Source organism: Dromiciops gliroides, chromosome 3, assembly GCF_019393635.1.
Source record: "Dromiciops gliroides isolate mDroGli1 chromosome 3, mDroGli1.pri, whole genome shotgun sequence".
In the NCBI taxonomy this organism is placed as follows: domain Eukaryota; kingdom Metazoa; phylum Chordata; class Mammalia; order Microbiotheria; family Microbiotheriidae; genus Dromiciops; species Dromiciops gliroides.
Window position 1 is genome coordinate 627,254,258 of NC_057863.1, and position 24,243 is coordinate 627,278,500.

General features: G+C 40.4%; 1 protein-coding gene across 5 annotated transcripts in view; it reads left to right on the top strand.

The window, feature by feature from the left end:
* Positions 1–24,243, top strand: part of RERE (arginine-glutamic acid dipeptide repeats) — a 583,895-nt gene that overhangs the window by 487,126 nt on the left and 72,526 nt on the right. For 3 of the 5 annotated variants that reach the window (XM_043991371.1, XM_043991372.1, XM_043991373.1), the window contains one exon: positions 13,772–13,852. In XM_043991371.1, coding sequence (XP_043847306.1) covers positions 13,772–13,852 — 81 coding nt within the window. Of the gene's footprint in view, positions 1–12,884; positions 12,931–13,434; positions 13,675–13,771; positions 13,853–24,243 lie in introns of those variants that run through there. The other 2 variants (XM_043991375.1, XM_043991374.1) reach the window with 2 other exon arrangements.

The window sequence follows — 24,243 nt, forward strand, 5'->3', positions numbered from 1 at the left end:
TGATGAAAGTAACAAAAGATAGGAATAATTAGAAATGGAATGATTGTGGAGAAACATCCATCTTAATACTTTATTGGTGGAACTTTGAATGGGCTCAACTACTTTTGTAAGACAATGGCTCGAGGAATATATTTGCCTGGAAACTTCTAAATCTCATCTAAAGGACTTTTAACAGAATAGGTCAGAGAAGGAAACAATGTTCCTATTTATAGCCATCAAGCAAGATATTTACAGATAATATCTTCAGAATAGAAAGAAGAATAATACCCCACTTCCAGAAATTCCCAGGAGACAGAATCTAAGAAAGGTACTATATGTGGTGTCATATGTCTATAAACGAACATAAATGGGGACACGTTATTTATTTAGAGATCCTAACACGAAGAGGCTAATTTAACAAGATAGAAGTCACTGAGACTTGTTGATATAGAATCCAGGATTCTTCTATGACTCCGAAAGGTTAGGGTTGTTTTAGCCCTTATTCAAAAGGTATTGGGCTGGCCAAGGGGATCATCAGGTGACAGTGTGTGCTTCCATAGTGGTACTTTGTATTAAGAATACATGCTCTTAGGGGCGGCTAGGTGGCGCAGTGGATAAAGAACTGGCCTTGGATTCAGGAGTACCTGAGTTCAAATCCGGCCTCAGACACTTGACTTACTAGCTGTGTGACCCTGGGCAAGTCACTTAACCCCCATTGCCCAGCCAAAAAAAATAAAAATAAAAAAAAAAAGAATACATGCTCTTGGGGACAGCTAGGTGGTGCAGTAGATAAAGCACCAGCCCTGGATTCAGAAGGACCTGAGTTAAAATCCAACCTTGGACACTTGCCACTTACTAGCTGTGTGACCCTGGGTAAGGCATTTAACCCCCATTGCCTGGGGGGTGGGGTGGGGGAAGAAGCATATTAGAGAGTGTTTTGGTGACCATAGGGGCTCAGAAACAAGTGATATCACCAACCGTATATACTACAGACTGTCTGTACAGAAAGAGGAAATAGAGTTCAGAAAAAAACCTTAAGTCTAGCCTAGAAGCATGATGAAGGATTTCGTTTATTTGTATATATGTGGGAACTTTCCCTCTGACAAAACAAGAGCACCTGGGGCAGCTAGGTGGTACAGTGGATAAAGCACCGGTCCTGATTCAGGAGGACCTGAGTTCAAATCTGGCCTCAGACACTTGACACTTACTAGCTGTGTGATCCTGGGCAAGTCACTTAACCCTCATTGCCCTGCAAAAAAACAAAGCAAAACAAACAACAAACAACCCCCCCCCCCAAAAAAAAAACCCCACAAGAGCAGCTAATACTTTTTTGATTTGCCTCAGTAATAATTTAATTTCTACCTTCAAAAGGTAGAAAAAACAAAGAAAGGAACATCTGTTCTTGACCTATTTAGCAACCACTTTGCTATTGTTTATTTTTATTTTTTTTAGTGAGGTAATTAAGGTTAAGTGACTTGCCCAGGGTCACACAGCTAGTAGGTGTTAAGCGTCTGAGGTAGGATTTGAACCCAGGTACTCCTGACTCCAGGGCCGGTGCTCTATCCACTGCGCCACCTAGCTGCCCATACTTTGCTATTGTTTAATTAACAGAAAATGGGGGAAAGTGACCATTCCATTCTAGAAGTTGTGATGGAGAAGAAAGGTTGGCATATCCTCACATGGGACTTAGATTTTGGAAGAATAGATTTCAAATGGTTTAGAGTAAAAATAATTAGGATCTCATAGCCTAAAGTTCTACAGAGGAAATCAGTTTAGAATAGATGTGAAGCTGTCAAGAATAAAATTCTGAAGACACAAATAGAAACAATTCTTATGAGAAGGGAAAAGGGGAGTTTTCCAAACAGATTAGTGTGAACTATATGAAACTCACCCAAGACCTTTAAGACATATCTAAAAGATGAGTGAAAGGACAAATAATAGAGGATGAACACAAAAGAGTGACATGGTCCTGTTAAAATAATGTCAGAAATGCTAAGCCTAGGTACGAACTCTGCCTGGAGAACAAAACTCAGGGCTAAAGGGACTTTTTATATGATCTTGGGGGGCAATCAGAAGATTTACAGGACAGAGAAGGTTGCTGCCGTTTGAGGGAGATACAGAAGTGATCATGGACAATGGAGAGAAGGAGCAATGACTTCACTCTCTGACAAGAAGAATGTTCTTTGCACCCCATCTGGTAAGTATAAGAGGTGAGGTGTAGACCCAGGTTAAATACTGAACTCATTCAAGCACCCAAGACAGCTTCCAATTTAGTATACTAAAAGAAATATTTTATCCGATTATTGATCTGTTGTCAGTAAAAGGTTATCTGAGGTACTACAGAGCCCCTGATGGCAGAGCAAGCAGCAACGAGTGATTGTTACTGAGATGCATATTTTTGCTCAATGGGAAAAAAAGTTCCATAAGGACTAGGCTTGGTCATATGATGCACAATGGTTGCTTTATATAACCCTCTGCAACCCAAAAACTTCAGAAAAAGGAATTATGTGCCTTTTATAGAGTAACTGTGAATACTGGAACAAGGCAGAAGACAAAAAAAAACCCCAAAAAACAAAAACCACCTCATGAAATAAATAACATCAGAAGATACTTGGAGCTCTTACTCAGCATCCTTATACCTGTCACCCACTCATTATAGCAGAAGTAGTGAGCACACACAAACTTGCAATTCAGTCTTTACCTGACCAGTCCACTCCTTTTAAAGAAGCAAGTCTGATTGATTACTCACAATCCCTTGAAGCAAAGAGAGAATCATTGGAAGGAGGAATCAAGAAGACATAAGCAAAGCTCAGAATAGCAGAGACTACTAGAAGAACCAGCTAAATAGAAAAAAGCATTGGAATAATAGAGGAAAGGGGCAGGAAACCCAGCCGGGGCCTGTTCTCTGTCCCTGGAAATTACTTTGGACAGGTATCAATCAACACCCACAGGTCCCCTTGTTTTGCTTTTTTTTCTTTCAATTAAGTATTTATTTTCTTCTAACTTCTACCGCCCCATTTGAGAAGAAAAAAACCCAAAACCCCCAAACCATATAACACATTCCTGTATTTGCCACGTCTAAAAATGTATATCACTTTCCTCTGGTGGATGATTGACTGAAGTTGTTCCTCATTAGAATGCCATTGTGATTGTATAAACTGTTCCCTTGCTGCTTCTGCTCACTTTGCTTTGTATTACTTCATATAGATCTTGTCATTTCTTGGAGCCCAATAGGACTAAATTACATTAATATTCTATAATTTGTTCAACCATTCCCTAACTAATGGATACCCCCTTAGTTTTTGGTTCTTTGCCACCACCAAAAGAACTACTGTAAATATTTACATGCTTTTCCGTTCTGTATAACAAAAAGTACTCATTGTATCTTTTTTGATTCTCTTTAGCCTGTGCTTGTTCATGTTCTCTTCCTCTACCCATAGTTATAAAAGTTATTTCCTTACTCCTCTAATTTGTTGATGATACAAACTTTATATCAAAATCATGTATATATTTGGAGCTTATCTTGATAGGCCTAATATTGGCAATGTTTCCTCAGTTGTGGTTGCCTATTTTCTTGCAGCCCTTGCAAAATTTGTCATTTTCCTTTTTTGTTGACTTAAAGAGGAGGCTAAAGATATCTAGCCCTGGGAAATCTATGAAGCTATTGTGCTATCAAAGAACAGAGGGAAACCAGAGGCAAGTGTCTAAGAACATAAGAAGCAGAAAAACCAAAAGTTTAATAAAGAATCCTGGAACAATATCCTACCTTATTTAGCAGAAGTTGAACCAACACAGAGGACCATGTAGGCAGAAGGATAAATAAGTAAAACTAAAGGAAGTTAATATGTGTATTTAGTACTGTGTCATTACTCTAAAGAGCAGGGGTTCCGTAAAAAAAATTTTTTTTTAATTGTGGCCCTACTCCTTTCACAATCTGTTGAAACCTATAGGCCCCTTCTCAGAATGTTTTGAAATGCATAAAGTCAAATAATGAAATTATGAAGAAAACTAATAATGAAATAGTTATCAAAATACTTTTTTTTTCTTTAGTGAGGCAATTGGGGTTAAGTGACTTGCCCAGGGTCACACAGCTAGTAAGTGTTAAGTGTCTGAGGCTGGATTTGAACTCAGGTACTCCTAACTCCAGGGCCGGTGCTCTATCCACTGCGCCACCTAGCTGCCCCCCAAAATACATTTTTTAAAAGTTCAGAAACTACAGGTTAAGAATCCCCTTTATGAAGCTAGAAAAAATAACAACAGTTCATCTGAAATTAGAAACGATCAAGAACCTTAATTGAAATAATGAAAAAAGTGGGAAAGAAAGATGCCAAGCAGTACTAGTTATCAAACTATGACGCAAAGCAGTAATCATCAAGACAGTCTGGTATTGCTTAAGAAATAGAGAGGTCAGTGAGTATAACAAATTCATTATACAACATACAAAACCAAATGAATACAGTAACATGATGTTTGATAAACTCAGAGACTGCAAATCATGGAATAAAGACATGATTTGACAATAACTGTTGAGAAAAACTGGAAAGTAGTCTGGCAAAAATTAAATACAGATCAACATCTAGAGCAGCTAGGAAGTGCCATAGTGCACAGAACTTTGGGTGTGGAGTCAGGAAGACCTAAGTTCAAATCTGATATCAGACACTAATTTGTTGTGTGACCTTGGGCAAATCACTTGCCCCTGTTTGCCTCATTTTCCTCATCAGTAAAATGAGCTGGAGAAGGAAATGGCAAACCACTCCAGTATCTTTGCTAAGAAAACCCCATATAGGGTCATGTAGAATTGGACACAAGTGAAATGACTGAACAACAACAAACATCTCATAGTCTTTATACCAAGGTAAGTTCTGAATGCAGACGTGATTTAGATGTAGACAGTTATATCATAAACCAAGTGGAAGAATAAGGAAGAAATCACTTTATCACTATTGGTAGAAAAAGAGTTCATACCAAATAAGAGATGAAGAGAAATGCAAATTAAAGCAGCTTTGAGATTCTACTTCACACCAGTCAGATTGGCAGAATTGACTAAAAATAAAAATGACATATGTTGGTGGGGCATCTGAAAAACAGGCACACTTTTGTACTGTTGGTGCACCTGTGAATCATGCCTCTGAAAGTCTCTACCATTTCCATACCCAGCAATGCTACTATTAGACTTACTAGTAGATACAAAAGAGAGCTATAAAAGAGAAAAAAGACCCACACGTACAAAAAAACCCCCAAAAAACCAAAAATCATTTATAGCAGCTCTTTTTGTGGTGGTACAAAACTGGAAACTATGGAAATATCCTTCATATGGGGATTGGCTGGACAAATTATGGTATGTGAATATAATTATTATTGTGCTATAGCTAAAGGGTGGGTTTCGGAGAAACCTGGCAAGATTTGTATGAACTGATAGAAAAAAATGGAACCAGAACAGTTTATACAATAACAACAACATTGTTAAGACAAAAATTCTGAAAGACATAAGAACCTCTGATCAGTGCAGTGACCAAGTATGAATTCAGAAAACATATGATGAAGTGTGCTGCCTACCTCCTACTAGAGAGGAGCAGTGTAGACTCAGGGCCGAATGAGACATGAGTTTATATTAATCACTGTTGAGAGTACTCTGAGAAAATATAAACACTCATTTGTGTTAAAATTGCTACAAAAATCTTAAGAAAAGTTCCAGGAGCAAATAATAGGAAAATATAATTTTTAAAAATAGTAAGTCAGCTAGCATTTATTGAGGGATTAATGTGTGCTAGGCTCTATTTTAGTCAATAGAGTCCCTGTCCCCAGGAGCTCACATTCTAATGGGGGACATGATAAATATGTACAATTCAATCTTCAATTCAATAAACATTTATGAAGAACTTACTATGTAGGTAACACTGTGCTAAGTAAGTACAAGGAATACAAATAAAAAAAGGGGAAGGTCCCTGCCCTCTAGGAGCTTACAATTTAATGGGGAAGATTACACACGCAACAAAAAAGCGAGCTGAAAAGCTAGGGGAAAGGGGAGGAAGAACCAACAAGTACCCAGTGTAGGGGCAATATTGTTCAGTGGAGTCAAGCCAAGCTGAGCTGCTGATGTAGAATGGAGTTATGAGGAAGGTTGTGAGCTCTCTATAAAAGAAGGCTCTTTTAGTTTTTAGTGCTTTTTTAGTTTACAGTTTAGTGTCTTCTCCCCCCCCCAACTCCCCAATCAGAGGGGAGCGCCAATTGAGTGAGAATTGAAAGGGTGTAGAGTATCCAGACCCAAGTTATTCTTCATGCAAACTATATACTGGATAAATTGGAGATAATGTTAGAAAAGGAGGGCATTACGAATAAAAAGAACCAGGAAATGGGGGCAGCTAGGCAGTGCAGTGCACCGGCCCTGGATTCAGAAAGACCTGAGTTCAAATCTGGCTTCAGACACTTGATACTTACTAGCTGTGTGACCCTGGGCAAGTCACTTAACCCTCACTGCCCTGCAAGAAAAGAAAAGGAAAGAACCAGGAAAGGCTTCTTGCAGAATATAGAACTTTAACTAAGAAGCTAGAGATGAGGGAGAGCATTCCAGGCCTGGGGACAGACAGAGAAAATGCTTAGAGTCTGAGTGGAGAGCATCCTCTGCATAGCAAGGAGTCCACATAGAGTATGTGGAAAGCAGTAAGAAAGCTGGAAAAGGAGGGAAGAACCTGGCTATGAAGACCTTTGAAAGCCCCAAAGAGGATTTGGTCCTCATGCTATTAGGAGTGATGGGAGGTTATCCAAGTGCAAGTAAGGGAGGGGGACAAGATCAGAATCCTCCATGAGTAGAAAAGGGAGTATAGCACAGTGAATAGACAGTTTGCCTCAGTCAGGAAAATCCAAGTCCAGGTCAAACTTTTGACATAGACTATCTTTGTGAGCCTGGCAAATCATTTAAGCTGTCTGTGGCAACTTGCTCTGATTGGCAGATGTGCATTGGGAGAAGGAATTTCCAAACTGCCAATGAAACCATTAGAATACTCCCTTTTCAATCTTGCCTTGCCAATAAAGAATGAGTAGAATTTTTCAGAGGTTTTCTTAGTAGTCCCAGAAGAACCATACCATAGCAAAAGAGAGAGACTAACATTTGTTAATTGCCTGCTATCATCAGGCATTGTGCTAAGTGCTACAGATATAAAAAAATGGAAACAATAGTCCCTATCTTCAAAGAACTTAGAGTCTAATGGGACAGACAGTATATAAACAACTATGCATAAAACCAGTATACACAGGATAAGTTGAAGATAATATCAGAAGGCACTAAGATTAAGAAGGACTTGAAAAAGGTGAGACTTTAATACTTGAAGGAAGCCAGAAGGCAGAGATGAAGATGTATAGTTCAAGGAATGGGTGACAATCAGTGAAAATGCTAGGAGTGGGAAGAAATGCCTTGCATGAAGAACAGCAAGGACATCAGTGTCTGGATCATAGACTATGTGGAAGGCAGTAACGTGTAAGACTAGAAAAGTAGGAAGGTGCTTTGAAATACAAACTGAGGATTTTTGATCCTGGAGGTGCTCGAGATTACCTCGAATTTACTGAATAGGGCAGTGATGTGGTTATATCTGTACTCTGAGAAGATCCATTTGACAACTTAGTGGTGGATGAATCAGAATGGGGATGATTTTAAAGGCAGGACTTGACCATTGATTGGATATGGGAGGGGGGGTGTGGGTAGAAGTGAGGAGTGAAAGATGATAGCTACATTGTGAACCTGGAAGACTGGGAACAGGACGATGCCTTGTATATCAATAGGGAAGAGACAAGGGTTTGAAGGAAAGATAATGAATTCGTTTTGAACATATTGAATTTAAGATGTGTAAGCGACATCTAGTTGGAATTAACTAATAGATAGAAACGTGAGGATAGAAGGGTTAGGGCTGGACAAGTAAATCTGAGAATCATGTGCAGAGGGATGATAACTGAAGCTATGAAAGCTGATGTGATCTCCAAGTGACAATAGTAGGCCCAGGGCAGGGCCTTTGCTCCCACCTTTAGAGGTTGTGAAGTACATAAACATCCAATAAAGGTGAATAAGAAGGAGGAGACAAATAAGAGGAGAACTAGAATAGAGAGGTGACTTTGAAGCCTCAGGAAGAGAGTGTGATCCACAGTGTCAAAGGCTGTAGAAATGTCAAGTAGGAGGAGGACTGAGAGAAAGCCATTGGATTTGGCAATAAGGAGACTTGTTAGTAACCTTGGAGAGATTGATTTTGGTTGAAGCCATATGGCAGAGTTAAGGGAGTTAAAGAAAAGGAATTTGAACCACCTATTGTAGAATCAGAGCAAAAAGGAAAAACAACAACAACAAAAACAATAGAAATAGTATGGTTCAATCTGCATCCAGATTTAATAGTTCTTTTTTTTTTTTTCCTGGATTTGGAGAGCCTTTTCCATCATGAGTCCTTTGGAACTATCTTGGACCATTGTATTGTTGAGAAGAATCAAGTCTATCACAGTTGATCAACACACAATGTTGTTGATACTGTGTACAATGTTCTCCTGGTTCTGCTCATCTCACTCATCATCAGTTCATGCAAGTCCTTCCAGGTTTCTCTGAACTCCTCCTGCTCATTGTTTCTTAGAGCACAATAGCATTCCATTACATTCATATACCACAACTTGTCCAGCCATTCCCCAATTGATGGGCAACCCCTCAATTTCCAATTCCTTGCCACCACAAAAAGAGCAGCTATAAATATTTTTGTACATGTGGGTCCTTTTCCCTTTTTTATGATCTCTTTGGGGAAAAGTCCTAAAAGTGGTATTGCTGGGTCAGAGTTTTTGCAAAGCTTTATAGCCCTTTGGGTATAGTTCCAAATTGCTCTCCAGAATGGTTGGATCAGTTCACAGCTCCACCAACAATGCATTAGTGTTCCAATTTTTCCACAGCTTCTCCAACATTTATAATTTTCCCTTTTTGTCATATTAGCCAATCTGCTAGTTGTCAGGTGGTACCTCAGAGTTGTTTTAATTTGCATCTCTCTAATCAATAGTGATTTAGAGCATTTTATCTGTAAGGAGATAAAATATCTATAATATCTACCTCACATCTCTTGTGAGGATTAAATGAAATTATAAATGGAAAGTGCTATGTCAACTATAAAGACCTATGTAAATATCAGCTGTTACTTTTGTTATTATGTTGGGTCAGGCAGCATATGGCTTTAAATACCAAGGTAGATTAAAATTTATTCTATAGTTATTAGGGAATAATCATAATTTTTAAAGGTGTTTTTGTTGTGAAGTTGTTGGGCAGAGTTTACCTTGATGAAATTGATTATTTTGATGTAAGATACTTCTTATAGCATATATTTTTTTATTTTTTTGTGGGGCAATGGGGGTTAAGTGACTTGCCCAGGGTCACACAACTAGTAAGTGTCAATTGTCTGAGGCTAGATTTGAACTCAGGTCCTCCTGAATCCAAGTTCTGTGCTTTATTTAGTGAGGCAATTGGGGTTAAGTGACTTGCCCAGGGTCACACAGCTAGTAAGTGTTAAGTGTCTGAGCCCAGATTTGAATTCAGGTACTCCAGGGTTGGTGCTCTATCCACTGCACCACCTAGCTGCCCCCTGATGTAAGATACTTCTTGAGAAAAATCAAATATCCCCCTCACACTACATTCCCCTGAAAATAATTGGGCAAAACAATCAATAGCTTGATTATTACTGATAACAAATCTAATTTTCTTGTTTATCTTACTAGCTTTTAAGAGAAAGGATATATTTTTAACTTTGAAAATATATCATCTATATCATCTGTTGCACTTGACTTGAGTTCTGGTTTTGGTTTTTGGTTTTTGAAGTGTTGTCTTGAATCATATTGCTGTAGTCTTTGTGGATGTTCTTATGGCTCTTTTATTCATTCTCTTTCCAAATAAGGCTCTTTCCAGGTTTGCCTAAAATCTTCATAATCATAATTCTTTGTGGTTTACTAATATTTCATTACATTCACATGTCATACCTCAAATAATTAATGTATGTCTTCCAAAATATTTCACATATATCACAACATGAATATTTTCCTATATATGATTCCTTTCAGGAGGAAGTATGGCAGTGTAGAAATGTTGAAATAAGAGAACTTAGGTTCAAGCCTTGGCTTTTATCACTTACTTACTACCTTGTGTCACCTTGTATACTGGTTATTGCTACCCATTATACACACACTCATAAAAACACATGTACACAGGCATACACAGATACATACATGCATGCATGCATGCATGCATACATACATACATACATACTCCTGAAGGGCAGCTAAATGGCAATAGTGTGTAGAATTCTGGGCCTGGAATCAGGAGGATTCATCTTTCTTTGTTCAAATCTGACCTTCAACACTTACTAGCTATGTAACCTTGGGCAAGTCACTTAATTCTGTTTGCCTCAGTTTCCTCATCTGTAAAATGAGCTAGAGGGGAAAAATGGAAGACCACTCCAATATCTTTGCCAAGAAAACTCCAAATGGATTCACATAGTCAGGACATGACTGAAAACAACTGAACAATAAAATACACCCTTGATTGTGAATATTTATAAACCTATATACAAATTTGTATATGCATAAACACTTACACACACATACCCTGTTTCCTCTTCAGGTTTCAGTTTTCTCACTTATAAAGTAAGGACTTGATGTCCTCATAAAGTTGCCATTGTTAACCACCTTGGAATCACAGGGCATAAACAATTTAATAACTTTCCTTTCATAATTCCAAATTTTTTTCTAGGATGATTGACACTCAGCCAGCAGTAATTTAGCATGCATGTTTCCCCAAAGCCCCTCCATCATTGAATTTTGCCATCCTTTACTACTTTTGCTCATTTAATGGGTATGAGGTGATACCTTAGAGGGTTTTGTTTGTTTGTTTGTTTACATGTTTGGTTATTAGTGATTTTGAAAATTGTTTCTGATAGCTGTTCATAGTTTGCAGTTCTTTTAAAAATTATCCATATCCTTTAATCACTTGTCTATCAGGCAGTGGTTCTTAATCTTATAGATCATATAAATTAATTATTGTAGATTTCTGTCAGTACAAAAATTTCCCCGTAATGCAGACCTTTTTTTAGTTTAGCTGCATTAATTTTATTTGTGTTGGTAGTGGAGGACTGATTGTACATGGGAAAGTCTGTTAGAAGCCTCTTGTATAAAAGCCTGAATTGAGATTCTGATTGTTGGAATGAAAAGCAAGGCTTGGTTTGGGGAGACATTTTGAAAGAAAAATAGACAGGACTTTGTGACTGATTTAGTTTGGAAAAGTGAATAAAGGATGAACAGGGCAGAATCATAGATAACTCAGTTCAAGCCTAAGTTTCTTGGCGAATCATACTACTATTAAAACAACAACTATATTTGTTGTGAGCTCTTTTCTTTTATCCCACACAGGATAAACACACAATTGGTATTCAGTTACACAAGACTCAGTTTTGATGACAGGGATTAAATTGCTTTAAAACTAGGTTTAGGCCCTTCTCAGATTTTGCTCCCTTTCATAATTTTCCTTCAGATTTTTTTTCTGCAGCTTTGTGTTCTCTACTCAGTGTAGATGCCTTACCCTCCCTCTCTACTAAATATGAATTATGTTGAAAGTGGAAGTAATTTCTACCTCAATAGGGACTGACCTGGATATTCAAAGCTTTGGATGATTGTGTCCCGGGTTGGATCAGTTTTACAACCAAAAACCAAGCCTACTTTCTTAGTTCTAGGCTGGACTAGCTTGGATCTCTGTGGGGTCTTGAATGAATTAATGAGAAAACATTAAGTGCTTACTAGGTGCTTTGGCCTGTTCTAAGTATGGGGAGTACAAAAGAAAGACATTTCCTGCCCTCATTGTTCTTATGTTCTAATTAGAAACTTCACTTTGGGAAAAGGTGGTTAGGGACAGGTGTTTTGGCCTGGAAAGTCACTGGGGAATGGTGTACAGAGTGGTAGGATCAGTTGATTGACATACCATATTCAGCTGCAAAGGTCATGCAATCTGATTTTAGTTTTCAAAACATGAGAGGAGGGATGGTCTGGGTGAGGAAACTTCTTCTAGGGAAGTGTCAGAGACAGTCTGCAGGGGGTTGGGGTAAGGAAAGAGAGAAGCTTAGAATGAATGTAAAAGGAGGGTGGGGGTGGAGGGAGGAAAAGGTCCTTGCTTTCAAAGAGTTTAACATCTCTTTGGAGGAATATAAATATGTACATAGTATAAGTAAATACAAATTACCTACAAAGTTATTTCAATTGGGAAAACTCTGGAACTACTGGAGGGATTGGGAAAGACTTCCAGACTTGGGAAACCATGGTTAGAGTTGGTTTGAGATGGTTTTCTTGTCGATCAGATCGGACATGCCACCGCACTGTTTTCCAGTAGGCTAATTATCCGCAAGTGGAGCAAAGCAGGGAGGCTTTCCTTTAGCTAAAGAGGAAACTTCCACACTTAAAAGGGTAAATGAAAGGCCTTTTCAAATTAAGATGATCCTTTTCTGAAGCACCTGTGGGGAGATAGGGCTTTTTTTTCTTCCCTTATAAGAGGAAACTGGGGCTGAAGTGGCAAGAGTTATGAAGAGTATTGACCTCCATCCCAGTACCACATTCCCTGGTGACTATAATTGACTCCCCGTTTCTTGCAATGTTTCCCCGAGGGAAGCTTTCCCCTCCTGTGGTGACTTGGATTAGGATGGGGCTGGGGGATCCAGGCCACCTTTTGCAGGGAGCTGGTTGACTGTCTTGGAGCAGCCCAGCCCAGCCCTGCCCAGCCCTGCCCAGCCGGGATCACATGCTAAGCAGCCGCTGCCGCCACCTCCAAGCCTCCTCCTCCCCTTTCCTCCTCTTCCTCCCTCCCCTTTGTAGTGTCAGAACCCCCAATGACAAGCGGGTTTGGTTTACCACCGCAGTGGCGGTGGCGGTGGCGTCGACGGCTGCTCCCCACCTCTGGAGACTTGTGTAGGGCACCTGGCTGGGCTTACCTGTGGCTGGGGGGAAGGGGAACGGCTTGGAGGGAGGGGTACGGGGCCTTCCTTCCTCCCTCTGTCCTTCCATCCCTCCCTCTCTTCCGTCCTCCCTCCCTCTCTCCCACTGCTGCCTGCAAAAGATGGGAAACACTCCGGGAGAGGTGCAGCCCCTGCTTGCCCCCTGTCCACCCTGCACAGGCCCTCGGGAAACTGGCGAGAGTGAGGGCTGAGGTGGGGGTACCCAGGGGTAGCCCCCAGGCCCTGCAGGGAGGCCCTGGAACTGCCCAGGGCAGCTTCCCTTGGCTGAGTTCCTCTTGAGCTCTGGGGAGCCCAGCTGGAGGAAAGTCCCCGGCCACCGATCTGCGCGGACCTCCTGCTCCCTTTCCCTGGAAGAAGGAACCCCCCCCCCCTCCGTGGGAAGTAGCTCGCTTCCGCTTTGCTTTGATGAGCGTTTGTGTTTCCAACCCCGCAGAGAAACGAACGCGAGCCTGGGCTCTGGCGGAGCCCTTGCCCGGCCGGGGCCAGACAGATTGTAGGGAGCTGCGAACGCCCCAAGTTTCTTCCCGAAACGCCCGTGCCCGACGTTGTTTGTGGGCCATTCCTAGTGTTGGGGGAAGGCTTTCCTGCGCCCCCCCCCCCCCAGTGCTGGTTGGTCCCAGTCCCTGGAGGAGGGGGAACCCTGCTGCGACCGAGCTTCCCTCGCCAGCCGAAACCTTTATTCATCTTATTGTGCCGAGTAAAAGGATTTTTGTTTTGCTCACATCCTGTTTGATTTTTGTTTGTTGCTTTTATTTTTTAGAATTTTTACATCCCGTTTGTTTCTTTTAATGCAGAAACGCTTCATTAAGGGGCTCCGACAGTACGGGAAGAACTTCTTTAGGATCCGAAAGGAGCTGCTTCCCAATAAGGAAACGGTGAGTGACCATGGGGCTTGTCGAGCTGGGGGGCTTAGGAGGGGAATCCAGACCAACCGGGGCTGGGGAGGGGGGTCGCTGGTGCACCGTTGGGGGGGGGTTGCGTGCTGGTGGATTTAGGGGGAATTTCTCGGCATGCGGGGGGGGGGGGGGGGGGTTGGTGTTCCCGGAGAGCTGGGAGGCGCGGAGGATCTCCTCTCCTGCTGTCTTTCACCTTTACATCCGACTAAAATTGTTTCCCATAACACTGGACTGTGTTTAGAACAGGCCACCGGAAAAAGAGAGCTATTGCTAACATAAAGATTCTCATTTTAAAAATCAACTTTTGGTTTTGTATCATAAGACTAGGCAGCAAGTGGTTTAATAAAATGAATCAATACTACTATCGTAGAAGAAAATAAAGTTATTTTGTAATCATAAGAAGCCGCCTTTGGGAAGAAGAAGGCTAGTGAGCTTTGGTGGGATTCAGATCTAATTTTAAATAAAATCGATGCGGTAGAATAATTTACTTATATCACTGTTTAAATTTAGTAATTAACAAAAGCCTAAAACAAAACCCAACAAAATAGAATTAGAGGAGGCTCATAGTTCTACACATCATAACTATCTGTTCAATTCTGCTGGTTATTGCTGGTTTTTCTATGAAATGTTGCTTGGGTTTGGGGTGTTCTTTTAACTCTTTATCATCCCTGCCTGGAAAAACTGTTCTTTCCATCAGATTTTCCTTAAAAATTCACAAAGCTGGGGATCAATTCACCTCCCATTCCTGCCAAACACTGAGGTAGGAGGGCTTGTTGGGAAATAAAAATGTTCTGTACTTCTTCAAAGTACAGTTACATAAAGGAAATGCCAGGAGACATCAAGCATTGTTTTACACATCATTGCCTGCCCTCCCTCAAAGCTTGTGCAGGTGGTATCTCCTTATGGGGGAAGACCTTCCCATAAAGGAGGGGGGGCTCTGTAAGATCCAGCTTCCAAGCTATTTGCCTGGAGTCTCATTTTCTATGCAGTATGTCAGTGTCAGAATTAGTAATGGCTAGATGGAGGGGGGGGGGTACATTTGGTATGAGAATTCAGCCGTATAATAGTTGGTTATTTCATTTTTTTATATTGGTTTTGATTTGTTTAATTTCATTTCTGTTCTGTCTTGGCAATATCAACAAAAGAATGGGGATGCTTTATTGAGGTTCAAAGCCTTAGAAGTGTTTGTTTTGGTAGTTGGTATTAGGAGATGTTAGGAAATCATGGCATTTTAGCATTAAAAGAGACCTGTGGATATCATATGATTCACTATATTTTACAGGTGAGCATACTGATATCTAGACTTATCCAAAGCTATAGAACTATTTGGAGACAGAATCAAAATTAGATCCTAGATCTCCTGATTCCCATCTAGAACTCTTTTTACCCTACCAAATTATGTTAAGTATTGCTATTTTGTGTGTGTATGAAAATGGTGAGAAAAGAATGGTCCAGAAGGAAAGGTAAAAAGAAGAGAACCAAGGGGGCAGTTAGGTGGCACAGTGGATAAAGCACCCACCCTGGATTCAGAAAGATCTGAATTCAAATGTGGCCTCAGACACTTGACATTTAACTAGCTGTGTCACCCTGGGCAAGTCACTTAACCCTCATTGCCCCACCAAGAAGAAGGGACCAAGTGTTTTTATAGCACCCATGCTTTTATAGGCCCCATGCTAAGCACTTTTTACAAATACTCTCTCCTTTGATCCTTCAACCCTTTAAAGTAAAGGAACTATTATTATCCCCATTTTGAAGTTCAGGAAACCAAGGCAAGAAGAAGTTAAGTTACTTGCCCAGGGTGACACAGTTTGGTCCAAGGCTAATTTTGAACTCAGGTCTTCTTAACTCCAGGCTCAACTCTATCCTCCCACCTACCTCTAACCAAATTCCAGAAGAGGTGACAAAAAGACTAGATTTAGAATGAATGTCTAAGCCTGGGGTCCTAGCTCTCAGTCTGGCACTGCTTCTAGCTTACTAGCTAGATGACTTTGGAGCAAGTCATATAACTTCTTTGTGCCTCAGTTTCCCTTTCTGCAAAATGGAATTAGTAGCACCTACTCCTCCCTCCTGTAGCATTGTGTCAGGGCCATAGTGGTGGGATAATATATGTTAAATGCTTTGCAAATGAAGTTTTTAAAAGCTACCTCAGAATCCTAACACTAGGCAGTGTAGTACCATCAATTTATTGCTTAAAATCTTACCAGGACTGTTGGACCCAGGCAGTTGTTAATGTGGAAGAAAATGCAAATCTTGGCCTTTCTGGCAGTTTCAGCTGTTTGAAATTTGAAATGATTTTATAACAAGTGAATCAGAGTCTGCATATTTGTGATTAGTGATAGTATAAAAGAGAAGCGTCCAGTAAGGTACATTGGGGTCTAATTAAACAAGGTCTATGTTCTGCTGGAAAGAGCTTTTTGGATTAGGAGCCTGAGCACCTGCTTGCACCAGGTCCTTGTTCTGGCCTGGGGACTCTGAACAGGTCACCTTAACCAAGCTGTGCTTCAACTTCCTTATCTGCAAGATGGGGGCAATATGGACCTTTGCTGGCTTACTTGGTACAGTTGATGGGGTTGTACTAACTGCCAAGATTCCTTCCTGGCCCTGAACTCCCCCTGTGTCTGTAATGTACACATTACAGTTTTCAGTGGATATCAGATCAGGCATAGCATGCATTCCATACAGGCAAACTATTACTTCTGAATTTGAATTTGGGGTACTGCAAAATGTAGAGAAAAAATGCAAAGCCTGTACACTGTGATAAAAAGATATATATTATTAACTAAACTTTTAGTAACAAGATTTAACAACAATTTCTTTTTTTTTCTTTCTGGTTTTTGTTTTTGGTAGGGCAATGAGGGTTAAGTGACTTGCCCAGGGTCACACAGCTAGTAAGTATCAAGTGTCTGAGGTCGGATTTGAACTCAGGTACTCCTGAATCCAGGGCCTGTGCTTTATCCACTGCGCCACATAGCTGCCCCAAACAACAATTTCAAAAGCTGTTAATGTAGCCATTGGAAGCTGATTTTACCTGCCTTGGTGTAAGTGGGATAATCTTTGAAAAGTTTGCTTAATTTCACTTAGGATCATAGATTTAGACCTGGAAAGACACCTTAGAAGTCATATAGTATGACCATCTCATTTTTTAATTTTTTTTTTAAGTGAGGCAGTTGGGGTTAAGTGACTTGCCCAGGGTCACACAGCTAGTAAGTATTAAATGTCTGAGGCTGGATTTGAACTCAGGTACTCCTGACTCCAGGGCCGGTGCCCTATCCACTGCACCACCTAGCTGCCCCGTGACCATCTCATTTTACAGATGGGAAATTTGAGGTATCCAGGCTGGTGAAGTGACTTATGTTAGGTCCCATGGTTACTAAGTAGTACACTCAGGTCCTCTGGCTCCAGATGCAGGCACTTTCCACGGTGCCCTAGTTAACCTGGCTTTTGGCAGCCCCTGCTCTTGGCTGATGAATGACTTGATAAAGAGCTCCCCCTTCTCCCCCATTTTCATTTAGTTTTCTATTGACTGAATGAGTGCATAACAAGATTCATCCTCTTAGTTTTCTCAACATCCTCCTCCTTAACCCAGAATTTAATAATTTAAAAACCTCTCAGTTGTCTCTCTCTTTTGACCATTGCAAGTCTTATAGCCTCAGCTTTCCTCATAACAACAAGCAACCTCGCGGTTTCCAATCTGTGACTGGGGGGGAGGAGAAGCAAAGATAAATTTGGAAGAGCTATATCCAGTCAAGGGATGGGGGGTGGGCGATGAGAATTTAAGTGAGGGGAGGGGCAGGGGCAGGGGCAGGGGCAGGAGAATGATTGAGAGTGACTTAGAGATGTATGTACTTGGCATCTCAAAGGTCTTGGTGCAGTCTTGAGCTTCTGATAGCGTAAGACTGCACTAAGACTTTGTTAGTCCCTTACAGATATTCCTGTTATGTTGAGGTTACATAGAAGCAGCATGATGTGGAGAGAGGGCTGACCTTGGAGTTTTGCCTTTGGCACCTACTGCCCATGTGATCCTTGGCTAGCAGGTCATGTAACGTCTCCATTCCCCAGGCAACTTTCTTATGTCTTCAAGTTGCCAAGTAGTTGATGATCGGCCCTGGGGGAGGGAATATCTTCCTAGGGTTCTCTCTATCAATGAAATCACAGGTCTAGACTCAGAAAAAACCTTTCTGTAGATTTCTGAAGGATTCTGCCTTGATTTGATGAGTAGCGTGGTAAACCATAATCATCCTGGCCTCCATGCACCATCTTTCTTTCTCTTTGTCAGTACACCCCAGCTAATCATTCACAGCCCACAAGAGGGAGGACAAAGGTTATTTCTCTCCTCATACAGAAGATGAAGAAAATTTGTAGGCAGCCAGCTTTGCTTGTTTAAGAACTTGCTTATGAGTAAACTTTTTTTTAGACGATTCCTTATTCAAGGCACACCCCTTTTCCACATTTAACCTTCAGTCTTATAGACACTTTCAGCATTTCCCTTTTCTTTATTAGGATCACTATTGCCAATGATTTGAAATATCAGAAGGGTATAAACAGATAACTCAAGAGCCTCAGATTGAAGCTGAGTAGACCTGTGTGCTATTCTTATCCTCATAGAGAACCTGAGTATTTTGTGGCATCTCCTTTGTGCATGACTGATCAGATCCTGTCAAAAGAGGGGACGTTACTTTGTTCCCCAGAATATCCATTCTAGTATTTGTGGTGCGCTCAGCATGTGAAATACAGGAAGCAGTGTTCTGGCACAAGGTGTGCATGTGGGCTCAGTGCTTCTTCTGAGGTTATGGTCTCACAAACAGAAATTCATCCTATGAAAAGAACCTGATTCTAGCTCCTTTTCCCCACCCATAATTGACTGATCTCAAAATATGATGCTTTGTTTTGTTGACTGTTGCTTTTCACTTTGTAAAATCTCTTCTAGTCTTTCTAAAACACTCGAGGGTGTGGGGAGAATGTCTTGAAGCTCTGGTGAGGAGGCCTCTATGGTTAACAGCTCGTTTTGATACTGGGACATCTGAGAAGTTCCTGAGGAGTATGTTTATGCCCAGTTATCATAATCCTTTTTTAGATTTCTGTATTGGTTTCATAGGAACATGCCCCCTGATGACACTGGGATGCTGGCCTTGATAAAAGAAAACCAACCTAGTTCTGGAGGCTTTAGTTGAATTAGTATTATGTTAACCTCATGGTACTCAGGAGAATATATGCAAGTCAGCCCTCATGTAATCCCTTAGCACTGTTGTTGTGTATGTGCCCCTTGTGTTCAGTCTTTGTCTTTTTCCTATTCTCAACAGTCTTTCTCTTGACCTCTGTCTCTCAACTCTCTTAGTCTTTCACTCTCTCATATTTCCTCATTCGTTCTTCTTTCTCAATACATCCATCAGGTAGACAAAGGCATTTAATTTTTTGTTGCTGAAATCTTGGCTGAGCATTACAGGTTTGCTTTAATTATTGGCCCTCTCTCTGCAGACACTGCTTGGCCCAAACCACATCAGAGGCCGTAGTGTTAAGTGCATTTGCATAAATCAAACACCCTGTGATCTAGGCTTCTGAACAAGAAATTGGGAACCACATCCCTTGCACTTTTTTTCTAGCTCTGCCATGGATTAATATTTGGGCTTTCCGTGATTTATAAAACTACTCTTGATAAGTTTACTTTCCTGCAAAAATGGGACTGTTACACTGTTGTTTTTGGATTATTCGCCTTGAAACATTATATGAATAACCCAAAAGAGTAGATAATCCCCAAATCATTTTTGTTTGGCTTTGAAATGCTTTACAGTTTGTTAGAAATAGGTGAAATAGATCCCTTATCAGCTGACAACATTCATTCATCTCCAGAAATTCCTCTGGAAATTCTAAGGTTTTTAGTATCTGGAATTTGGATTTTTTTTTTTCAGATAAAAGTATTTTATTTTTTTCCAGTTACATGTAAAGATAGTTCTCGACATTTGTTTATACAGGCTTTCCAATTTCAGATTTTTCTCCCTCCCTCCCTTAGACAGCAGGTAATCTGATATAGGTTTTATATATAATATATATATAAAATAACATTAAACTTATTTCTGCATTAGTCATGTTATAAGAGAAGAATCAGCACAATGAGGAAAAACTTCAAAATAGAAAAACAACAGCACCAAACACAAAAGAAATAGTATGGTTCAATCAGCATCCATACTCCACAGTTCTTTTTTTTTTTTTTTTCTGGATTTGGAGATCTTCTTCCATCCATGAGTCCCCTGGAATTCTCTTGTACCATTCCATTGGTGAGAAGAATCTAGTCCATCACAGTAGATCAGCACACAATGTTGATGATACTGTGTACAATGTTCTTCTGGTTCTGCTCATCTCACTCATCATCAGTTCATGCAAGTCCTTCCAGGTTTCTCTGAACTCCTCCTGCTCATTGTTTCTTACAGCACAATAGTATTCCATTGTATTCATATACAACAACTTGTTCAGCCATTCCCCAATTGATGGGTAACCTCTCAATTTCCAATTCCTTGCCACCACAAAAAGAGCAGCTATAAATATTTTTGTACATGTGGGTCCTTTTCCCTTTTGGCATTTGGATTTTTAAAATAAAATAAAATAAATCTTGGTTTGTATGTAGGTTATATTCTCAGTTGATCATATGGTATGGACCCTAGACAGCAAACACTTTACACAGTGGGTTGGCATCATGGTCCTTGTCTTGGAAAGAAACAAGGTTTATAAAAAAGACAAATATCTCTGCATTTGGCTTATTTAGAGTAAGGCAGTGCAGTGAAACCAATACTCTTAGTCTCTGGAGGGATGCAGGACAGAGCAGACGTGCCCTTGAACCTCCCCTGGCCTCTGCTCTATTTGTGTAGTACCAAATACAGCAGCACTCTTGGTGGGGCTATCTTTGGCCTGAGATGAACTCTACCAGAAACCCCTTCTGCTTTCAGAGTTAAGGATTCTACAGGCAGTGCCTGTTCTTTCTGAAAAGCCAAATTAGTGGATTTTGAAGATATAAATCTCACTTTCAGCCTGATTTTTTTCTTTTGAAGATGTGCCTTTCTTTGCAGATATGGGAAACTGTGTTTGGAACATGACAAATAATATAGAACTTGGTTAATGTTCTGGTTAGTTTTTCTGAATTGTTTTTCCCCTCTTTTTTATTTTTTGTTAAAAGAGTGGCTCACTGGGAGGAGGAACAGAGAGGAGAGAGAAGGTGATGCAGATGTAAAATATATCAATAAAATTTCATTTTAAAAAAGTCAGAAAAGTGTCTTTACTTAGCATTTGATTGTTGGATGGAACAGTTACCAAGGGCTCAGTGAAGTGATAGCTGTTTTTAGTGGTTTTAAATCAGGGTTAAAAGACTGCCAGGGATCTGAGATTTAAAATTTCAATTCAGGAAATAACATGAAAATCAGCCACCTGTGTTTTAGTCATATTTCTGGGAATGTAGTTTCTGAAATATGTACCTAACTACTGAATATGCATTGTTCTTTTCTTTAGGCAAAATAGCTCTTTCAGGCAGCAAATTCCCTTAGTAAAAAAATGAATTCTATTGGGAAAGAACCCAAGGACTAATGAAGCCAAGTTCTGCTAATATTTTGAGGCAGGATGACTCCAGTGTGAGGTTGCAGCATAAAGTTTTATATAACTCCAGGTTGTGGTCTTAGATAAACAATCTTAATTCTGGCTTCAGTAATGCTTAATCTCATGTTACCTAATCTACAGTATGGAATTCCTGAACAGGTGGGTGATTTGAAACGCTGATGTCTTATATCAGTGGCATAGCACTGGAGAAGGTCATTGGACTTAAAACTCAGACCTCTCTTGCCAAAACTGCCTATGACTTGCTAAGCAGTCTAGCACATTCAGAAGCAAATTCCAGTGGATTCTCTCTTTCCTTTTACTCTGTTGATATAAATTGTCATGACTTGCAGTGGAGTTTCTTTTTTTTTCTTTTCTTTTCTTTTCTTTTTTTTTTTTTTTTTTTTGGTGAGGCAGTTGGGGTTAAGTGACTTGCCCAGGGTCACACAGCTAGTGTTAAGTGTCTGAAGCCAGGTTTGAACTCAGGTCCTCCTAAATCCAAGTCCAGTGCTCTTTCCACTGTGCCACCTAACTGCCCTGTGGAGTTTCTTAGCATAACTTTTTCCTTGGCCTTGAGTGTTTTGGTTCTATATTAAAATCACTGCCATCATCTTGAACTCTGACCTGGAGACTTGATATGTGACTTGTACTAGGCTAAACACTGTCTTTCATTCTGTAAAGAAGCATTTTACTTTGAATGATGGTCTTCCCCTAAATGAGGTGATGGTGATGGCTGCAGCAACCGTGATAACCGATATTTTTATAGTGCTTTACATAGATGGAGTTTTATTTCATTTTATAGGATATTTAGATGTAAAAGGGACCTCAGAGGCCTTCTAGTCCAGCCCCTTCATTTTTCACAGGAGGAAGCTGTGAGGTTAAGGGGAAATAACCAGGGTCACAAGGATAGTCAGTGTCAGAGGTGTGATTTGAACCCAGGTCTAATGATTCCAAGTCCATGGCTTTATTAGCCACTATACTGTGTAGTCACCCATAACAACCCTGTGAGGGTAGGTACAACAGACAGCAACTGAGGCTTAGATATGTCAAATGGCCTGCTGGGGTGATTTGAAACCAGAAGACCTTGGTTCCCTGTTGCCTGTGTCTTATAGAGTTTAGGAAACAGATTTAATTTTGGTTTAATTATCTAATAGGTCATAGAGGGGATGGAGTTGAAGCCCCTCAGATGAGATGAGGCCCAGAAGCAGGTAGTGACTGACCTAAGGTGAGGAATGGCAGAATTGGGATTTAAGCCAAGTTCTTCCAATTTCAGATCCAGGTTACTTTCCATCATCCTGTGCTGTCTTCACTTCCTTCTGTGACCCTTTGGTTCTTCACCTGTAAAGTGAGAGGATTGGCTTGGATGATGGGTGGACTCTTACCTCTAAATCTAATCTGTCATATTAGCCTGCAGTTTTGTGTTGGCACAGGCTTTCTCGACTCATTGCTTTCATTGGCTCTATTTGGAGAAACTGTATGAGCACTTAAAGAGGCTATCAGGTTGGGGGAGAGGCAGGGAAGGAGGGAGAGAGAGGAGGCATTGATACTTTTCTTTTCCTTAATAATTTGGTCCCGCATTGATACAGAGCTGAAATTTTCCATTAGAAATACAAAGGGCTGCCAACATAAACAGGCGCTGCTTTTTGGCAGCAAGGGCAGCTATCCTCTAGCCATTTCAGGGTTATTCCTGTTCAACACAGGAACTAGACTTCAATCTATTAAGTCTGATGGCCTAAAACCCATTTTTGTTTATCCTAAAGGATCACCTACTGGCCTAGAGACCAGTTGGAAGCAAGAACCTCAGGGAAGAGGTTTGTTTTGCTTTTTCCTTGTGCACAGTAAGCCCGGCTGGGCAGTTTTCATAACAGAAATACTTTGTGTGGGTGTTGGGAGAGGCTACACCTGGGGGAGGGAGGAGTCTGGTCTTTATTTACAACTGCGGAGCTTATTTAGTTGACTGGGCTTCCCTATCTGATCTCCTAACAACCTCATACCCACTCAGAACACCACAGACCTTTTTTGTGTATCAGAAATAGTGTAGCTGGGAAAGTAATTTACATCTATGAAATGCTTAACCTCTAGAAACTATACTCAAATGAAGAACGCCATGGACTTTTTAAGTAGTACTGAGCATAAAGCTGTTTACAAGGAGGAGATATTTATTTACTCTTGGTCTTCAACAACCTGTATTCCTAATGATTTGACTGGATTGTGGATACCCATATTACTTGTAGATGGAGACATTTATGGCCGCTAGGCCTATGCAGACTGCCTCTTTATAGGGTAGTAAAACAAATGGAAGGGTTGAAATGGTCTTTAAAAAGACTTACAAGTTGTGATTACTTACATGCTATTCAGCATATTTATCCACTCAGTGTTCAGTCAACATTTTATATAATAAATAAGTGATTTTCAACTTTCTAAACTCCATAGAACTATTTCTACTTTCAAGTGGTAATCATAAGTTCTTTAAAAATAAACACACATGTATGACTAAAATATTACTCTTAAAGGATATATGTATGCATGCCCATATTTTAAGGAACTTATGGTTTAAGTTTGGGGTTTCCCCCCCCCCCCCAAGAGTCTCCAAATAAAATTTCATACACATTTAAATGCTAGGGCAGGTACAAAGGTAAAAAGGCTTGCTTGTGTGCTGATCCTTGAGTAATGAGTCTTTTATCTGAAATGATGGCACTCACTAATTTTGTTGAGTAAGACACATTACAGTGGCTTAGGAGGTTTGGTCTTTTTGTTTTGTTTTTAAATCTCCTCTGACCTAGTTTTCTAATAGT